The sequence below is a fragment of the Lithobates pipiens genome, unplaced genomic scaffold (genome assembly GCF_037356315.1).
Source record: "Lithobates pipiens isolate NorthernLeopardFrog02 unplaced genomic scaffold, aLitPip1_a1.2 Scaffold_1, whole genome shotgun sequence".
NCBI classification, from domain to species: Eukaryota; Metazoa; Chordata; class Amphibia; order Anura; family Ranidae; genus Lithobates; species Lithobates pipiens.
The window spans coordinates 127204195-127223719 of record NW_027507685.1 but is presented as its reverse complement, the minus strand read 5'-3'; the positions used below and the strand labels follow the sequence as shown (position 1 = coordinate 127223719).

At 47.6% G+C, this 19525-nt stretch overlaps 1 protein-coding gene across 1 annotated transcript in view; it reads left to right on the top strand.

The window, feature by feature from the left end:
* Positions 1-16547, top strand: part of GATA1 (GATA binding protein 1) — an 80875-nt gene extending 64328 nt beyond the window's left edge. The window contains exons 5-6 of the mRNA XM_077476325.1: positions 10589-10714; positions 15853-16547. Of these exons, the coding sequence (XP_077332451.1) occupies positions 10589-10714; positions 15853-16161 (435 nt within the window). The 3' untranslated portion in view covers positions 16162-16547. The remainder of the gene's footprint in view (positions 1-10588; positions 10715-15852) is intronic.
* The last annotated feature ends 2978 nt before the right edge of the window (positions 16548-19525 follow it).

Below are 19525 nucleotides of genomic sequence, written 5' to 3'. Positions count from 1 at the left end.
ACAGTCTGCTGTTCTGTAAGGACCGCTATCGGTCCACAATAGATAGGGTTGACGTGCACCACTGCTGACCGCTGCCCTATACTGCAGCAGTCCTTCAGCGGTATAGGGACTGACGTACAGTCTGCTAAACACTAATACACAACCTGCTTGGTCCACAAAAGTTCTTATAAGGACTGGTAACTTGGTATAGGGTGCTACGGTACATAGGCTTGAGTGCGGTACAGTCTGCTGTTCTGTAAGGACCGCTATCGGTCCACAATAGATAGGGTTGACGTGCACCACTGCTGACCGCTCACCTATACTGCAGCAGTCCTTCAGCGGTATAGGGACTGACGTACAGTCTGCTAATCACTAACACACAACCTGCTTGTTCCACAAAAGTTCTTATAAGGACTGGTAACTTGGTATAGGGTGCTACGGTACATAGGCTTGAGTGCGGTACAGTCTGCTGTTCTGTAAGGACCGCTATCGGTCCACAATAGATAGGGTTGACGTGCACCACTGCTGACCGCTGCCCTATACTGCAGCAGTCCTTCAGCGGTATAGGGACTGACGTACAGTCTGCTAAACACTAATACACAACCTGCTTGGTCCACAAAAGTTCTTATAAGGACTGGTAACTTGGTATAGGGTGCTACGGTACATAGGCTTGAGTGCGGTACAGTCTGCTGTTCTGTAAGGACCGCTATCGGTCCACAATAGATAGGGTTGACGTGCACCACTGCTGACCGCTCACCTATACTGCAGCAGTCCTTCAGCGGTATAGGGACTGACGTACAGTCTGCTAATCACTAACACACAACCTGCTTGTTCCACAAAAGTTCTTATAAGGACTGGTAACTTGGTATAGGGTGCTACGGTACATAGGCTTGAGTGCGGTACAGTCTGCTGTTCTGTAAGGACCGCTATCGGTCCACAATAGATAGGGTTGACGTGCACCACTGCTGACCGCTGCCCTATACTGCAGCAGTCCTTCAGCGGTATAGGGACTGACGTACAGTCTGCTAAACACTAATACACAACCTGCTTGGTCCACAAAAGTTCTTATAAGGACTGGTAACTTGGTATAGGGTGCTACGGTACATAGGCTTGAGTGCGGTACAGTCTGCTGTTCTGTAAGGACCGCTATCGGTCCACAATAGATAGGGTTGACGTGCACCACTGCTGACCGCTCACCTATACTGCAGCAGTCCTTCAGCGGTATAGGGACTGACGTACAGTCTGCTAATCACTAACACACAACCTGCTTGTTCCACAAAAGTTCTTATAAGGACTGGTAACTTGGTATAGGGTGCTACGGTACATAGGCTTGAGTGCGGTACAGTCTGCTGTTCTGTAAGGACCGCTATCGGTCCACAATAGATAGGGTTGACGTGCACCACTGCTGACCGCTGCCCTATACTGCAGCAGTCCTTCAGCGGTATAGGGACTGACGTACAGTCTGCTAAACACTAATACACAACCTGCTTGGTCCACAAAAGTTCTTATAAGGACTGGTAACTTGGTATAGGGTGCTACGGTACATAGGCTTGAGTGCGATACAGTCTGCTGTTCTGTAAGGACCGCTATCGGTCCACAATAGATAGGGTTGACGTGCACCACTGCTGACCGCTGCCCTATACTGCAGCAGTCCTTCAGCGGTATAGGGACTGACGTACAGTCTGCTAAACACTAATACACAACCTGCTTGGTCCACAAAAGTTCTTATAAGGACTGGTAACTTGGTATAGGGTGCTACGGTACATAGGCTTGAGTGCGATACAGTCTGCTGTTCTGTAAGGACCGCTATCGGTCCACAATAGATAGGGTTGACGTGCACCACTGCTGACCGCTCACCTATACTGCAGCAGTCCTTCAGCGGTATAGGGACTGACGTACAGTCTGCTAAACACTAATACACAACCTGCTTGGTCCACAAAAGTTCTTATAAGGACTGGTAACTTGGTATAGGGTGCTACGGTACATAGGCTTGAGTGCGGTACAGTCTGCTGTTCTGTAAGGACCGCTATAGGTCCACAATAGATAGGGTTGACGTGCACCACTGCTGACCGCTCACCTATACTGCAGCAGTCCTTCAGCGGTATAGGGACTAAGAGTTTTGTCACAGGGTCATTTAAAAAATGACATGCAGAGGAAGAGGCAGGCCCTTCCGCAGGGGTGGTAGGGGTAGGGCAGGAGCAACAGGCTTGAGCCAAAGTGGGAAGTTGCAGAAGGTGCGTTCAATTACTTTAAAGGATGCACCAGACTTGGTTGAGTGGCTCGCTCAGCCTTACTCTTCTGCACCCTCCTCATCCTCTCGATCTGCACCCTCTTCTTCACTCTCTGCTATGTGCACCCCCAAAGACACTACCACCAACAACACGACCACCACCACCACCACCACATACCTTCCGCTTGAGTCACTGGAATTATTTTCCGATCCATATCAAGAGGACATTTCTGATGCGCAGCCACTCTTGGTATTGGATCAGGAAGAGGAGGTAGCAACAAGCGCTACTCAGCAGTCTGACGCCAGTACCCAGATCAGCCCAAGGAGGAGGTTGGTCCCCGGTGTTGCTGCCTACTCCGAGATCTCTACTTATAGCGGTGGGGAAGGTGACGTTGATGATGACGTGTCTAGTGATGTCACGTGGGTGCCCACAAGAGAGGAAGAGGAGGGGAGTTCAGAGGGAGATATGGACCAGCAGATAGGGAGGAGAAGCAGCAATGACTTACATTGCACAGCAGGGACAAAGCAGACTGCAAATGTATCAGGAGCGAGTCATCGACCATGTACGGTCACATCTGGCGCTCCCAGGACACCGGCACATGGCTCCGCAGTGTGGGCTTTTTTTAACGTGTCCGCTGCTGACAATAGCGTTGCCATCTGCAATCTTTGCAGTCAACGCGTTAGTCGCGGTAAGCCCAATACTCACCTAGGGACGACCGCCTTAAGAAGGCACATGAGCAGCCATCACCGAGCCCAGTGGGAGCAACGGAACACACAAAGCCACACTGCAGGCTCTCACCGTCCAGCCTCGTCTTCTACTTCTCCTTCTCCTCTCTCCTCACAATTGTCCTCCACTCCACCTTCCATCACGCCAAGCTCACATTTTTCTGCAAAAAGGCAGGCTTCCGTGGGCCTAATGTTTGAGCGTAAAAAAATGATGATGCCGGATAACCCTCTTGCCCAACGGTTGGCGGCTGGCTTGTCAGAACTCATAGCCCGCCAACTACTGCCATATAAACTGGTGGACTCGGAGGCCTTTCGCAAATTTGTGGCCATTGGAACACCACAATGGAAGGTCCCAGGAAGGAAGTATTTCTCAGAGAAGGGCATCCCAGAGCTATATGGCCATGTTCAGCGGCAAGTGAATGTATCTCTGGCACACAGTGTCGGTGCCAAGATACATCTGACCACAGACACGTGGTCTAGCAAACACGGGCAGGGAAGGTATATCAGTTTTACTGCCCACTGGGTGAACCTTCTGACGGCCGTCAAGCATGTAACCCGTGGCACCCGTGTAGATTTGGTTTTACCGCCACGGATTGCATGCAGGCCTGACTCTTCTTCTCCTCCTCCTACTCCATCCTCCTCCCTCTCCTCCTCAGCTGCCTCCTCCTTTTCCGCTGCTAGCGTCTCTTCCACTGCACCGCCCAAGCTCCCCAGAACCTATTCCACATGCCAGGTGAGACGTTGCCATGCCGTGCTGCGTCTGTTGTGCCTGGAAGCAAAGAGCCACACTGGCCCGGCACTCCTTTCAGCTTTGCGTTCACAGGCAGATGAGTGGCTAACACCGCTCAATTTGACAGTTGGTAAAGTGGTGTGTGACAACGGTGCCAATCTGCTTAGCGCATTGAAACAGGGCAAAATCACGCACGTGCCGTGCATGGCACACGTCTTAAACTTGGTCGTGCAGCGATTCCTTGTCAAATACCCTGGGGTCCAGGACATCTTGCGGCAGGCAAGGAAAATCTCGGCCCATTTCAGAAGATCTTACACGGCCATGGCTCGCCTTGCTGACATTCAGCGGCGACACCATCTGCCGGTCAGACGTCTTATTTGCGATTGCCCGACGCGATGGAACTCAACCTTCTATATGCTTGATAGGCTGCTCCAGCAGAAACGTGCAGTTAACGTCTACCTGTATGAACTCTGCGAAAGAAACGGTTCTGGGGAGCTGGGTTTTTTTTCACCGCGCCAGTGGCTGCTCATGCGCGACACATGCAGACTTCTGCGGCCATTTGAGGAGATCACCAAACTGGTCAGTCGCAGCCATGGCGCCATCAGTGACATGGTACCTTATGCCTTCTTTCTGGAGCGTGCATTGCGTCGTGTCATTGATCAGGCTGTGGAGGAGCAGGAGCGGGAAGATGAGGAAGTCGCAATGCTGGATGAATTCCCAGGGGGGGCTACTCTATCTGAGACAAGTCAACAACAGGAGTCTGATGAGGAGTCAGAGGAGGATGGTGCCGGGGCGGATGAGCAGGAGCAAGAAGAGCATGCTTTAAACCTTTCTGGGATCCCTGTTGTGCGAGGATGGGGAGAGGAGAATGAAGAGGACGACATTATCCTGGATGATGAGCAGGAGCCAGGCCACCACACCGCTTCCACTTTAGTGCAAATGGGGGCCTTCATGCTCCAGTGTTTTAATAGGGACCCCCGTATAAAAAGCATGAGGGTCAAGGACCAGTACTGGGTGGCAACGTACTTAGACCCCCGGTACAAACACAAAATGGCGGAAATGTTACCGCCGTCGCAGAGGGCTGTCAGAATGCAGCACTTCCAGGCCTTGCTTCGAGAAATGCTGCATTCTGCTTTTGCGTGCGCTGGCAGAGGAGCAATTCCCACTCCCAGAGAAGGATTTGCGGGTACCAATCCAACAGCGCCTGCAAGAAGAGGCCGGTTTGAAGATGTGTTGGTGACTTCGGATATGAGGTCATTCTTTCAGCCGACCCATCGACAGGTGTCATCCGGATCCAGCATCAGGGAACGCCTAGACCGTCAGGTGTCCGACTACATTGGGTTAACGGCCGATGTGGACGCTCTGAGGAGTGATGAACCCCTAGACTACTGGGTGGGCAGGCTTGACCTCTGGCCAGAGCTTGCCCAATTTGCAATCGAACTGTTGGCTTGCCCCTCATCCAGTGTCCTGTCCGAAAGGACGTTCAGCGCAGCAGGGGGGATTGTGACCGATAAGCGTACTCGCCTAGCTCACCACAGTGTTAACTACCTCACATTTCTAAAAATGAATGAGGCATGGATCTCGGAGGAATTCAACACATGTGACCAGTAGACCATGTATATGTCTATAAACTATTTTTTTAATCAAGCACACAGACCTTCTTAATTCATTTGGCTCACTTCCTTGACCCAAAAAAGCACACCGTACTATATGCCCCTACCCTCCTCTTTGAAGAGGTTGAGCGGTGTCATATTTCTACTGGGGCTGCTTATGATATCCCTGTGCTGTGCTGACTTCCTCCTGGGGGTTCTTATTATGAAGGGATCACACTATCCCTGTGCTGTGCTGACTTCCTCCTGGGGGTTCTTATTATGAGGGGATCACACCATCCCTGTGCTGTGCTGACTTCCTCCTGGGGCTGCTTACGGTGCTGCTGTCAGTGCTGTATGTCACGGTGCTGCTGTCAGCGCTGTATGTCACGGTGCTGCTGTCAGCGCTGTATGTCACGGTGCTGCTGTCAGCGCTGTATGTCACGGTGCTGCTGTCAGCGCTGTATGTCACGGTGCTGCTGTCAGCGCTGTATGTCACGGTGCTGCTGTCAGCGCTGTATGTCACGGTGCTGCTGTCAGCGCTGTATGTCACGGTGCTGCTGTCAGCGCTGTATGTCACGGTGCTGCTGTCAGCGCTGTATGTCACGGTGCTGCTGTCAGCGCTGTATGTCACGGTGCTGCTGTCAGTGCTCTGTATTACGGTGCTGCTGTCAGATGCCTCTATCACGGTGCATGTGTCATTCCGGTATGTCACGCTGCTGGTGATCATCTCCTGCACCCTCTTCTTTGCCTACCCTGGTCCCTGACCTTCCCTCTCCTCCATTGCCTTCATTAGCTCCATAGTCCTGAATTGTTAGAACAATTTCCCAAATAAAATAAAAATGCTTGTAGTTATCGATCCCAAATTCACCTCATACATGTATTATGTCATTGTCCAGATGGTGGGACTACGTTTTACCCCCTAATAATTACCACGTGGCCGCAAATTCGACATGAAGGTTTGCAAAGTTCGCCTCCCATTGAAGTCAATGGGGCCCGCGGCGAACGGTCGGTTTCGCGAACGTTTGGGTCCGTTCGCATTTCGCGTTCGCGAAACGTCCCGTCGGAAGTTCGTCCATCACTACTCCCCCCACTGTTAGAAACACCTACATAAGGAACACTTAACGCCTTGATCGCCCCCTAGTGTTAACCCCTTCCCTGCCAGTGACATTTATACAGTAATCAGTGGGTATTTTTAACTCTGAAGTGTCAAAAGTGTCCATTTTGTCTGCCACAATGTTGCAGTCCCACTAATCACCGCCATTACTAGTAAAAAATAAAAAAAATATAATAAAAATAAAAGTTCGCGCAAACCAATCAATATACCCTTATTTTTACCAAAAATATGTAGAAGAATACATATTGGCCTAAACTGATAAATACATTTATTTTCTTTTATTTTTTGGGGGATTATTATTATAGCAAAAAGTAAAAAATATAGTTTTTTTTCCAAAATTGTCGCAATTTTTTTGTTTATAGCACAAAAAATAAAAACTGCAGCAGTGATCAAATACCACCAAAAGAAAGCCCTATTTGTGGAAAAAAAGGACGTAAATTTTGTTTGGGTACAGCGTTGCACGTCCGCACAATTGTCAGTTAAAGCGACGCAGTGCCGTATTGCAAAAAATGGCCTGGTCATTGAGGGGGAAAATCTTCCAGTCCTTAAGTGGTTAAAGGGTTAGTTCAACTTTACAACTTTAAAAAAAAAAAAAAAAAAGGTAAGAAGTGTCTTTAGATAAAAACAAGCTGTGCAGTTTTGACTAAAGTTGAATATTGCCCTTGCTATAGGTGTAGGCCATTTATGTACCTCATGACTGAACCTGACTGAATGTTACTAGAATGTTGCTAAAGTGAGGCCTAGTCATTACTGCTCACCCCACCACAAGAATAAGCTTTTTCTCTGATTAAACCCCCCTCACACCCTCTCTCTCCTCTGATACAGTAGCTCTAAGCTCTGCATTTGAGAGCTCACTTCTGTGATGGTGGAGGTGAGTAGTAATGACTAGACTTCACTTAGCAACATCCTAGCAATGCCCTGGGAGTTTTCGAGCCAATCTTCATAAGGTATGTACTGTAAATGGCCTACACCTATAGCAAGGTCACTATTCAACTTTAATCAGACATGCACAGCTTGTTTTATATACAGATGCCTCTTATCTGCATAGGCAGTTTTTTTAGTAAAGGTTAAAGTGGTAGTATGGTCATTTTTTTAACTTTTACCTACAGGAAAGCCTATAATAAGGCTTACCTGTAGGTAAAAAAAATATCTCCTAAACCTGTACGGTTTAGGAGATATTCCCCTCGGTATGCGCCGCTGACTGCAGCGGCGCATGCGCACAAGGGGGTTCTCTCCGTGAAAATCCGGCAGCGCTCGTGCGGCTGGACTGAAATCTCCCGCGCGCATGCGCGGGAGTGACGATATCGCGGCTCCGGCCACTCACAGCGCCGGAGCCGCGATACCCGGAAGAGACGCCGAGGGAGCATGTCGGCTCCCTCGGCGTGGATCGGGCCAGATGTCGGGGCCTCGTTCTAAGGTAAGTATTTCATAATGAGCTAGTATGCGGTGCATACTAGCTCATTATGCCTTTTGCTTTGCAGGTTTAAAAAAAAAAAAAAAAACATTGCGGGTTTACTACCGCTTTAATTATCAAGTCACCTCAGGCCCTCTGATCCCTGCTCTGGCTTCTGTGTTTACAAGTGACAGCTTGTCTACCAACTACTCCCACAGATCTGATCTGTTCCAGCTGATAAAAAGCCATGCTATCTACTGTCTGGGACCTTGGCAGGCCAGGGAGGTGTCCTTTCATCCCAGAATACCAGTGCTTTGCCAAACGAATGTTCTCACTGATATGTTCCTGTGCAGGATTCACTACAGGGCACTGAACACAGATGTACTACTATTTTCACACTCTAGTGAATTCTGTGATATATAGGCAAATGGTATTATTCATAATATCTAAACTTTTTCTGTAAAAGCCAAGCATAGGTCCCTTATGCCAAGCCAACCTATTGATTACCCTAGTGATGAGGAGTCTTGGCAACTAACAGGAAGGCTTGAGATATATTAGGGCAGGACCAGTTTTAACTTTCACTAATTTATTGTGTAGCGCCTACCCCGATTTTCCCGGGAGACCAATGGTGACTACCAGGGCTGGACTGGGGCAAAAATTTGGCCCTGGACTTCATCCAGACCAGCCCACTTTAATTTTGCAAACAAGCACAAAAACAGTATCTAAAACTATACGTAATTGTGCAAAAAATATAAGTAGCACAACATAAGGAGTCCTCACTAACCTCTTTTATTATTTCACGTATTCTCCTCTGTATTTTTCTCATCTTTCTCACATCACTGCGTGAAGTTGAGGGCAAGCCGTGCAGCCATTACTTTGTTACTGAAACCAGCCCACTGAGCCATAGACCCACCGGGAAACTCCCTGTAGTCTCAATGGCCAGTACATGCCTGGTGACTACTGGGGGTAGGGATGGCTGACATACATTCTCAGGGTACAGGTTTGTGGGCATGGTGGGTGATAAACAAGCAATAAATTGGGCGCCAGTCACTTTTATGCTTAAAAAGGAGTGAAGTTTATTTCTTGAACATAACGATCAGATACAGGCAGATTGGGAGACTCCTTAGACAAAAATAGGTGAGACTAGGCAGACAGCAGTACAGGAATAAGAACCTTTAACCTGAACCAGCACATCTGTACTTTGTAGGACAAGCTGTCTCCTCTAGTAACTGAACTTTACTGACAGCTTTATATGCTGATTCCCTTGGATGAGTTCTCTCTTGAAGTCCTCCCAGCCACTTCATAGCCTCCAGCTACATTAGGAGTCACCACTGGTGCTTCCTTAAAGTTCCATCCCTCTAGAATCGTTTCTGGATCTTTGGCAGGCTTTTCTCTGCATAAACTTGAACACCCGGATAGGCCTTGGACAGCTCTAGCAGCCGGCAGCCACCAGGATAGGCCTCATGCTTCAGGCCTAGCAGCCAGGAACTGTACAAACATCTACCCAGGCTGAAGCCCTGGGCAGGAAGACTGACCCTGATCACCTTGCCATTAAATAGCGTTTCCCAGCATGCATCACAGAAAATATGATTGGTGGCAAAAGTATGTTTATCCATAACTTGAGTATACTGTAGCTCATCACTCTAATGTCAAAGGCAACAGTGCCACCTTCTGACAAAAGGGAGAAGCCACAATATCAGTTAAAGCATTTGTACCCCCCCCCCCCCCCCCAAAAAAAATATGTATATATATATATATATATATATATATATATATATATATATATATATCCTGCTCCTTTAAAGCATGTTAAATAGAACACTGCTTGTTCCATGTCATTTGTCCCTTTGCATGATGTGAAATACCTGGCTGATCCTGCCTGTTCCTGTGCCCCCCTGTCTCTGCTGACCACGATAATCATGGCTCCTGATCCAGGATACCGTGGTCAGATTACGTGCTTCTGTCATCACGCTGTCTGCTCTCTCCTCTCTGCTCTCTCCCTCCCTCCTAGCCTGTTAGTTCCGATGCCTATGTGTGAGTGCAGTCTCCTACAGCTCTACTGCTCTTCCCTGTCACTTGAAATACCTTTGAAAAATACACTGCATCCTCTCTGTTTTATCAAGATCCTAACTGCTAGGTGTTTTTTCTTTTAAAACTCCAATAGTAAATTCCTTATCTTATAGCGGTCACATGACATTCCTCTGCTGGCTGGCTGATGTCAGAGGGTTATCTCAGCCCCTCCCTATGCATTCTTCTTCCAAGCAAAGGAAAGACACTGACAACTAGTTATTGCTGTGAGATAAGGTACTTACAATTAGAATTGTTAAAAAACTGACACATAGGGGGTTATTTACGAAAGGCAAATCCATTTTGCACTACAAGTGCACTGCACGTGCACTTTCAAGTGCAGTCGCTGTAGATATGAGGAGCACATGCAAAGAAAATAAAAAACAGTATTTTAGTTTGCACATGATTGGATGATAAAATCAGCAGAGCTTCCCCTCATTTCAGATCTTCCCCTCAAATTTACAGCGACTGCACTTCCAAGTGGATTAAAAGTGGATTTGCCTTTCGTAAATAACCCCCATAGTGCTATAGCTCTTGCTAAAACAGAGGGGATGGCAGTGTTTTATCATCCTGACTTTACAACCACTTTAACCACTAAACACTACAAATTAGCCAAGCTGGCTACCACCTAGTATAACTAAATTTACTTGTAGCTCTATTCTAGAGACAAGGGTGCTACAATTGCAAGTGTGAACAGTTGGTTAGGATAATTACTTAAAATATGTTTTATTTATAAAGACCAATTCGTACTTTGCAGATTGTCAGCAAGAGAGCTGGAACCCAATGCAGCAACTGTCACACGAGCACCACCACGCTGTGGAGACGGAATGCCAACGGAGACCCAGTGTGCAATGCCTGCGGGCTGTACTACAAACTGCACAATGTAAGAATCTAAAAATTCAACGAGAAACAATGTTCACTTTCAAGGGGAAGAAGTCACATGCCACAAGCAACACTTTTCCGGGGGGGCCACATTAAAATCTACACGTTTATGTACTATTATTATTTTTTCTGCATATCATATATGTATGTGTATATAAATAAATATAAATATATATATATATATATATATATATATATATATATATATATATATATATATATAAAAACATTCTGTTTCATGCAGGAAATTGATTCCCCCTGCCCAAGAACTTTTATTACCGTTACTTTTGATAACCTGAATAAAACTTTAGAGTATAGCCCAAACTTTTCTTTCTGATATCGGATCGAGTGAAAACGGTTATAACTTGTCAGGTTCTTTTTTGTTACCTGTGTTCCATTGATGAGATTTTCTTGGCTTCCTTTTCTGGAGAAACAACAGGACCATGACAAAGTGACAACTACTAAATTTAGGATTTCCCATCACCTTCTTCTGGTCACCACAACAAATAGCAAGGGCAAGTCTAACCAGTGGGGGCATTGACAGCAAGAAAGAACTGACCGCAGTTAATTCCCTACTCTATCCATAACGTTAAAAAAAAAATGCTGCAGATCCAATTTTAGTGCTTAATTACAATTTAGTACCATTTGGTGTTATAATTGCTGTTCTTAGTTGTTTCAGCAATATACATTTTAGTGTATTTTTAAAATAAATGTAAAGACAAAACCCTGTTTTTTTAGTATTTGGATATATTGAAGAAGGGTTAAACCCTCTGTCAGGTTTTTATTGCTGTTTCCCCAAGAGAATATTCATCCTTCTGATTGCACTGGTGACCGTTGCCACAGAAGCATAAAGTGATCCAACATTATAGAGTTTTCTCATAACAAGAGGGGGTAGGAAATCTTCCTATGGGGACACCAGTTTCAGGAACAACTGTCTGAGGCTGGGTTCACACTATTGCGAATTGGATGCAGATTTCCTTGCATCCAATTCGCATGTCAGGAGATTGTGACAGTCTCTCAATGGAGCGGCGCTGGTGCGAATTGCACAGGAGTCCTGTGCGTTTTCTGGTCCGTTTCAAGTCCAAATTCAGCCAAAAATTCTGACTGAAATCAGACCTGAAACAATGAATGGAGACACACCAGACCCCTGCTGTGAGCCGCTTCATTCCTCAGTGTGAACCTAGCCTCACTTTAGGAGATTTCTTCTAACTTCCTGTTTTATTTCTGGGGCAGGGAGTGAATGGAAACTCCCCAACAGTTCAAAAACAGCAAAAAAACAAAAACATCTGACAGGGCTCTTAACCACTTGGGTACCGCGCTATTGCCGAATGACGGCATTAGCGCGGACCTAGATTTCCAGGACTACGTCTATTGACGTCGTCCTGGTTACGAGCGGCCTGCGCGCCCCCTGAGGGGCGCGCGCGGCGCGCTCTGTGATCGGCGAGTCCGTGAGACTCGCCTGATCACCGATCCGTGTAAGGGGTCGATCCCGACCCCTTATCACGTGATCAGCTGTCAGCCAATGACAGCTGATCATGTGATAGAACGGAGCCGGTAATCGGCTATTATTCCTCCTCGCGCTGACAGCGCGAGGAGAGAAAAAAAAAGCCGATCACCGGCGGCCGTGATCGGGACATCAGTCCCGATCACGGCCATCAATACATGGGACCACCTGCCACCTGCCTGTGCCCACCTGCCTCCCGCAGTGCCATCCTGAAATTAAATAAAAGCAAAAGTAAGTGCCCCCCGTCAGTGCCCCCCGTCAGTGCCCATAGTTCCCACAGTGCCACCCACAGTGCCACCCACAGTGCCACCCAATCTGCTCAAAGGTGCTGCACCCCAGTGCCGCCCATCAGTGCCCAGCAGTGCCGCCCATCAGTGCCCAGCAGTGCCGCCCATCAGTGCCCAGCAGTGCCACCTATCAGAGCCACCTATCAGTGCCACCTATCAGTGCCCATCAGTCCCATCTATCTGTGGTACCTATCAGTGCCCATCCGTGCCACCCATCCGTGCCACTTATCCGTGCCACCCATCCGTGCCATCTTATCTGTGCCCATCTTTGCCCATCAGTGCCGCCTTATCTGTGCCCATCGGTGCCGCCTTATCTGTGCCTATTAGTGCCGCCTTAACTATGCCTATCAGTGCCCACAAGTGCAGCCTATCAGTGCCCACCAATGCAGCCTATCAGTGCCCACCAATGCAGCCCATCAGTGCCCACCAATGCAGCCTATCAGTGCCGCCTTATCAGCGCACTTCAATGAAGGAGAAAAATGACCCGTTTGCAAAATTTTATAACAAACTATTAAAACATGATTTTTTTTTTTTTTTTTTTTGCATCTTTTTTTGTTTGTTTAGCAAAAAATAAAACTCCGAGCTGTAACTAAATACCACCAAAAGAAAGCTCTATTTGTGGGAAAAAAATGATAGAAATTTCATTTGGGTACAGTGTTGTATGCCCGCGCAATTGTCATTCAAAGTGCATCAGCGCTGAAAGCTGAAAATTGGTCTGGGACTGAGGGGGGTTTAAGTGCCCAGTAAGCAAGTGGTTAAAGCAGTAGTAAACCCAGTTTCAAAAAACACTAAAGCCGCGTACACACGGGGCGGACTGTCTGGCCAACTTAGTCCGTCAGACAATCCGACGGACAGTCCGTCATACTTTCGAATGAACGGACTTGCCCACACACACCACTTTTTGAGCGGACTAATACGGTGTACTAAGTCCGCCATACTATCCGCCCTACTTTTGAAATGAACGGACTCGCCCACACACGCGGAGGAAAGTCCGCTCATTTCGAGCGCGTCTCCAGGTAGGCGGGGGCCCGCGAAGGAGACGTCGCTGACCCCGCCGCCTGGTATGGACTTAAAGGGGAACCCCAACGCCGAAAAAAATCGGCGTGGGGGTCCCCCCCAAGTCCACAACAGACCCTTGTCCGAGCACGCTACCCGGCCGGCCAGGAAAGGGGGGCGAGCGAGCGCCCCCCCTCCTGAGCCGTACCAGGCCGCGTGCCCTCAACATGGGGGGGGTGCCTTGGGGAAGGGGGGGCCGCGCGCCCCCCCACCCCAAAGCACCTTGTCCCCATGTTGATGAGGACAAGGGCCTCTTCCCGACAACCCTGGCTGTTGGTTGTCGGGGTCTGCGGGCGGGGGGCTTATCGGAATCCGGGAGCCCCCTTTAATAAGGGGGCCCCCGGATACCGGCCCCCCACCCTATGTGAATGAGTATGGAGTACAATGTACCCCTACCCATTCACCTGTAAAATAAAAGTACAAAAAAACACAACACACGAGATAAAATACTTTATTGCACAGCTCCGGGGGGTCTTCCGTCTTCGGGGGTCTTCTCGCCGGACTCCTCCGCTATCTTCTTGTAGCTCTTTTGCTAGCAGAGGAGTCCGGCTTTCTTCCTCGCCGCCGGCCTCTTCTCCCGACCTCGGGGGTCTTGTCCCCCTCTTCGGTTCTTCTGCCGGGCCACCGCGCCTTCTTATAGCTCTTTTACAGGCAGTGGCCCGGTCTTCTGTCGCCGTCGCCGCCGCCGCCTTCCATTCTTCTTCTTCTTCTTCTTCTCCGGGAGATGTTGCCTCGACGATCTCTCCGGCCGGAATGCCAGGGAAGCGCTGCGCGGCCACTTATATAGGGACAATGGGGCGGTGTCACAAGAAGATAGCGGAGGAGTCTGGTGAGAAGACCCCCGAAGACGGAAGACCCCCGGAGCTGTGCAATAAAGTATTTTATCTCGTGTGTTGTGTTTTTTTTTGTACTTTTATTTTACAGGTGAATGGGTAGGGGTACATTGTACCTCATACTCATTCACATAGGGTGGGGGGCCGGTATCCGGGGGCCCCCTTATTAAAGGGGGCTCCCGGATTCCGATAAGCCCCCCCGCCCGCAGACCCCGACAACCAACGGCCAGGGTTGTCAGGAAGAGGCCCTTGTCCTCATCAAAATGGGGACAAGGTGCTTTGGGGTGGGGGGGCCGCGCGGCCCCCCCCTTCCCCAAGGCACCCCCCATGTTGAGGGCACGCGGCCTGGTACGGCTCAGGAGGGGGGGCGCTCGCTCGCCCCCTTTCCTGGCCGGCCAGGTAGCGTGCTCGGACAAGGGTCTGTTGTGGACTTGGGGGGGGGGGGCCCACGCCGATTTTTTTCGGCGTTGGGGTTCCCCTTTAAGTCCATACCAGGCGGCGGGGCCAGCGATGTCTCCTTCGCGGGCCCCACCTACCTGGATACCCGCTCGAAATGAGCGGACTTTTCTCCGGGCGGGAAAAGTCCGCTCATTTCAAAAGTACGGCGGACTGGCATACACACGGGCGGATTGTCTGCCGAAATGCGAGTCCGACGGACAGTATTACGGAAATTCCGAAATACTTAGTCCGCCAGACTGCACGCTGAAAAAGTCCACTGAAGCCCACACACGAGCGGACTGTCCGCTGAAATGTGTTTCGGCGGACTAAGTTGGCCAGACAGTCCGCCCGTGTGTACGCGGCTTTACATTCCCGGCATGCCGGAAATGATAACTTTCACTTTGGTTGTGCTCTCAACCAAACTTTCAAACCATCCAATGGCTGGTTTCATAACTGATCACATGTGCAGCATTATGGCAGTTGAAGAATCATTAGAGGCCAAGATGGCAGCTTCATTGACTGAAAACGATAGAAGGGTTTATTTCCTCTTTAACTCTTCCTTGTTCTATCCAAAACTAAAAGAAACAAAAAAAAAAGTTTGGCTATACATGTTTGGCATGGGGGTTCCCCCATAAGTCATACCAGGCCCTTCAGGTCTGGTATGAATTCTAAGGGAGACCCAATGCAAAAAAAATAAACAAAGTAACAAATGGCATATGGTCCACCCTAGTACCCATACCAGACAATTTTGAGTTTGTAGCTCATCCCCACATGCAGCGCATTTTCTATTTGGCTTGCTTTATCCTCACTCAGACCCAATATTCCAAGGCAGGTTTAGCTGTGAGGAACCTATTCACAATAAAACTTTACTTTCAGTTCTGGAATCTAAATTGTCAGTTTTTGGTGGAGTGATCCTTTAAAGAAAAGAAACTATTAGCCTTTTTACTGGTTTACATTCTAAAGGACTGTTATTTGATGTTGCTAAATGATGCAGCTTCTTGACTTCAACATTTTGTTGCAGGTGAATCGCCCCCTGGCAATGAAGAAGGATGGAATCCAGACCAGAAACCGCAAAGTAGGCAGCAAGTCGAAGAAGAAGAAGCAACAGGCGCAAGATGGTGTCTATGAGAATCACAAGATGACCCCAGAGGAGCAAACAATGTACCCATTTTCACCCATCATGGTACCTGGTCAGATGCCTCCTTTGGGACACCTGATGCCTGGCACCCCTCCGCATCATCTGATTAGTCCCCCCAGAATGCCTCACTCACCTCCTCCCATCACCTACAGGCCGCACCTGTTTTCTGGTGTCACGTCAGCTCTGAGCTAAAAAAGAGCAACACAGACTATGATCTCTCCAAAAACCCTCTCAAGGCTATAGCCAGACAGGGTAGTATCAAAATGGCGGATTGCTTTGGAGCACTAGACATATTCAGAACCATTTTTGTGCCCTTGGTAATTCCACTGCTCCACAACTCACCCAGTCAAACTTATGTCACTGGGAGGCTTTTGAGGTTGTTTTGGACAGAAAGCTGTGGTGGGACTGGTCCTTTCTACCAAAACGTTCACCCAGAACCAAAAAACAGATATCTAGGCAGTCTAGTCCTTGCCTTTTTTTAAATCTGTGGGTCATGAAGAGGACACATAAATACACATCTATGCTTTCTTATGTGTACATTTTTCCTAAGAAATGTTTTATAAAAAGTTTACTGGCAACCACGTGTGTGTAATGGTCTTCTTTTACTTTAACAATGGGGTTGATTTACTAAACTTGAGAGTGCAAAATGTGGTGCAGCTCTACATAGAAATCAATCAGCTTCCAGGTTTTATTGTCAAAGCTTAATTGAACAAGCTGAAGTTAGAAGCTGATTGGCTACCATGCACAGCTACACCAGATTTTGCACTCTCCAGTTTTGGTAAAACAAAAGCAATATGTAACTCAAGTGATAAATCTTTGGCACAAGAAAATGTAGACGTTATATTGCTGTTAGAGTAGTGATAGTATTGTGTTTGCTGTGAAAATACATTACAGTTAGAAATTAGGTTAACTTTAAAAAGATAAGTTTAGGTTAATGTTACCTTTAGGGCTATGCTTAGGTTAAAGACTACCTCCAGACAAATTCTGTCCTCCATAATCCCACCCCAATATCCCATTCAATAACGTTAAAAACCTGCAATATGTTTGAAAACAGTTTAAAACTCCCCCGTCTCGCATCCCTTGCCGGCACCTCTTCTGGGAGGCAACGCTGTATCCTGGCCTAGGTCGACAAGGCCCAGGCCTAGGGCAGCACGGAAAGAGTCCCCACCGGCTTGCACTACTGTTAGTGTAGTACCATTCTTATGGGGAGGACTGGGCTGAGAGGCTGAGAGGCAAATTAGTCTAGCGCCCCCATTAACCGGCTGCACGGCTTCTGGTATGCGGGCGGCCGGCATTCCGCAACTGTGGAGGGTGTTGCTTCTACTTTTGACTGTCCTATCATCCTGGACCACAAACCTTCCTCACTGTGCTATGTTTTCTGTTGCACCATTGGCATGGTTATATCTTCGTAGTCCTCTCTATAAAATTATCAGACATTTGTACTTAAAGTAGAACTTTAGGCAACAACTTTTTTTTTTTTCCATTTTGGATAGAGTAAGGGACAGTTATAGCCCCTGTCAGTTTATTTTTTACCATCCCTGTCCCATTGCAGAGATTTCCCTTCACTTCCTACCCATAGCCAAACAAGAAGTGAGAGGAAATCTATGCAAGGAAATTATAATAATTATAATATTATAATATTAATTAAGGGAATCCATTGCCCCCCTCCCCCCCAGCCCCTCAGAACTAGTTTCCCCACTCAAAAACAGCAAGGGGTGTGGCCTTGACAGGAAGGGGGTGGTTTATATTTAAATTAGGGGGTACACAAGTTTAGTCAGACCTAGGGCAGCAAAAAACCTAAATACACTACTGCTGGAAGGGGAGACTGGTGATCCAGCTCTGTGGTTTGCACCCATGCCAACTGGTCCCTGTGTTGTTACCTCTGCAGTCACAACACAGGGACCAGCAGGTGGGTGTGGGGAATTGAGTTTTTAAGATTTAAACTTAGGGGATAGGTAGAGGTTATAGGTTAGATCGTGGAATAGTTTCAGGGTTAAGGTAAGAGGTTGGATTCATGTAAGGGCAAAAGGGCAAAATTTAGGGGATAAAGTGAACATGTACATAATTTTAAACTTTTAGGACTGACTCACAACACACTGCCACAACACTTTTTTGGTTTTACGTGTTAAGGCACATTGTTCTAGGTCCTATTCAAAGTGATTGTGACAAAATAGTACTCAAGCTCAACTGCTGGACATGAGAGATACTTACTGAGGTCTGGTGCACAAGCTGGGATGTCCAACTCATCATTTAGAAAATGCAAAGCAGAAGCCAGCCACCTGGTATACTCCCGTATAATGCTCTTTATTGACTACATAGCATAAAACAATTCTAACGCCTTTTGGCTATTACAGCCTGCCTCAATGCTATGAAGAAAGCTGTAATAGCCAAACACATTGGCATACATTGTTTTATGCTATGTAGCCAATCAAGGCCTTATATCTGCTTTGGATTCAAAGTGATAGGGTTGTAATACACCTCGACATACAGAGAGTCCCGGAGCAAAGAACAAAAAGAAATTAGCGCAGGGACGGCATAACAGTGCTGGACTGCCAGTCGCCGCCTTAAGAGGGATTGTCGTTGCTTTAAGAAAGGGGGAGTGGCTGTAGGGGCTGGGCGGCGCTCAGGCAAAATGTAAAGGGGAAAGGAAAGGGAAGTGATGTCAGTCTAGTGCGATGGAGGAAGCGATTCCCACCCACCTGCCCCTTTTATGGTTTAAGTGAAGGAAAAGCAAACGGTTTCTTACAGTAAGTCAAGGCAGTTTTTTGGGTCGCTGGAAGAGAAGAGAGAGGTACATGTATGGAAAATGTCATACCCATCCATGGGATGGGGGTGGTTATGGTACTTCTGGGTTAAGAGGGGTTAACCTGGAAGGGTTAAAAAAGGGTAGGTTACTGTGATGGTTTGGTACCGCCTTTGAGTCAGGGGTGTCCGACTGGAGGCAAGAGTTCAAACTTCAAAGAAGTTGTTCACAGTGACCAGTTGGTTTGTGGTTTCCCCTACACATGACCCATTTGAACGATTTTGAAGTTAAAGGTTAAGTTTAAATATGTTATTTATTTAACTTTATATTTTGTTAATAAAAGGCCGGCTGGCCATTTACTCCACACCTTTAGTCGAGTCATTTGTTAAAAGGGTTGGAGGGTCCAGGTTATGATAAAAGGTTATCAGATTACTGGGCTTATGTCCTACATATATTCTTACAGCATACCACATATTGTACATTTTGCTGTGTTGAAGTGCATTGTGGAAATGCATTGGGTGCTATTCAAAATGAATGGCACTGCAACATGTTACATATGTGCATAATGCATGCATTTTACCACCCGGTAATGATGTGAATGTACAGTTTGTAAAGTGCTGCATAAATTGACACAGCTAAGGTCAAAGAATTTCAAGACCCAGCGGACAAGGTCCTAAAATTCTGCTGCATTTTAAACACCTAGCTGCTGCAAGTATCCAACACTTCTGGGTAAGCAAAATACCAGCTTTCCCTCTGTAATTTCTTCTGCCACCTTGTATGTCCTGTAATGTAGGAGCTGACAGGAAAAACCAT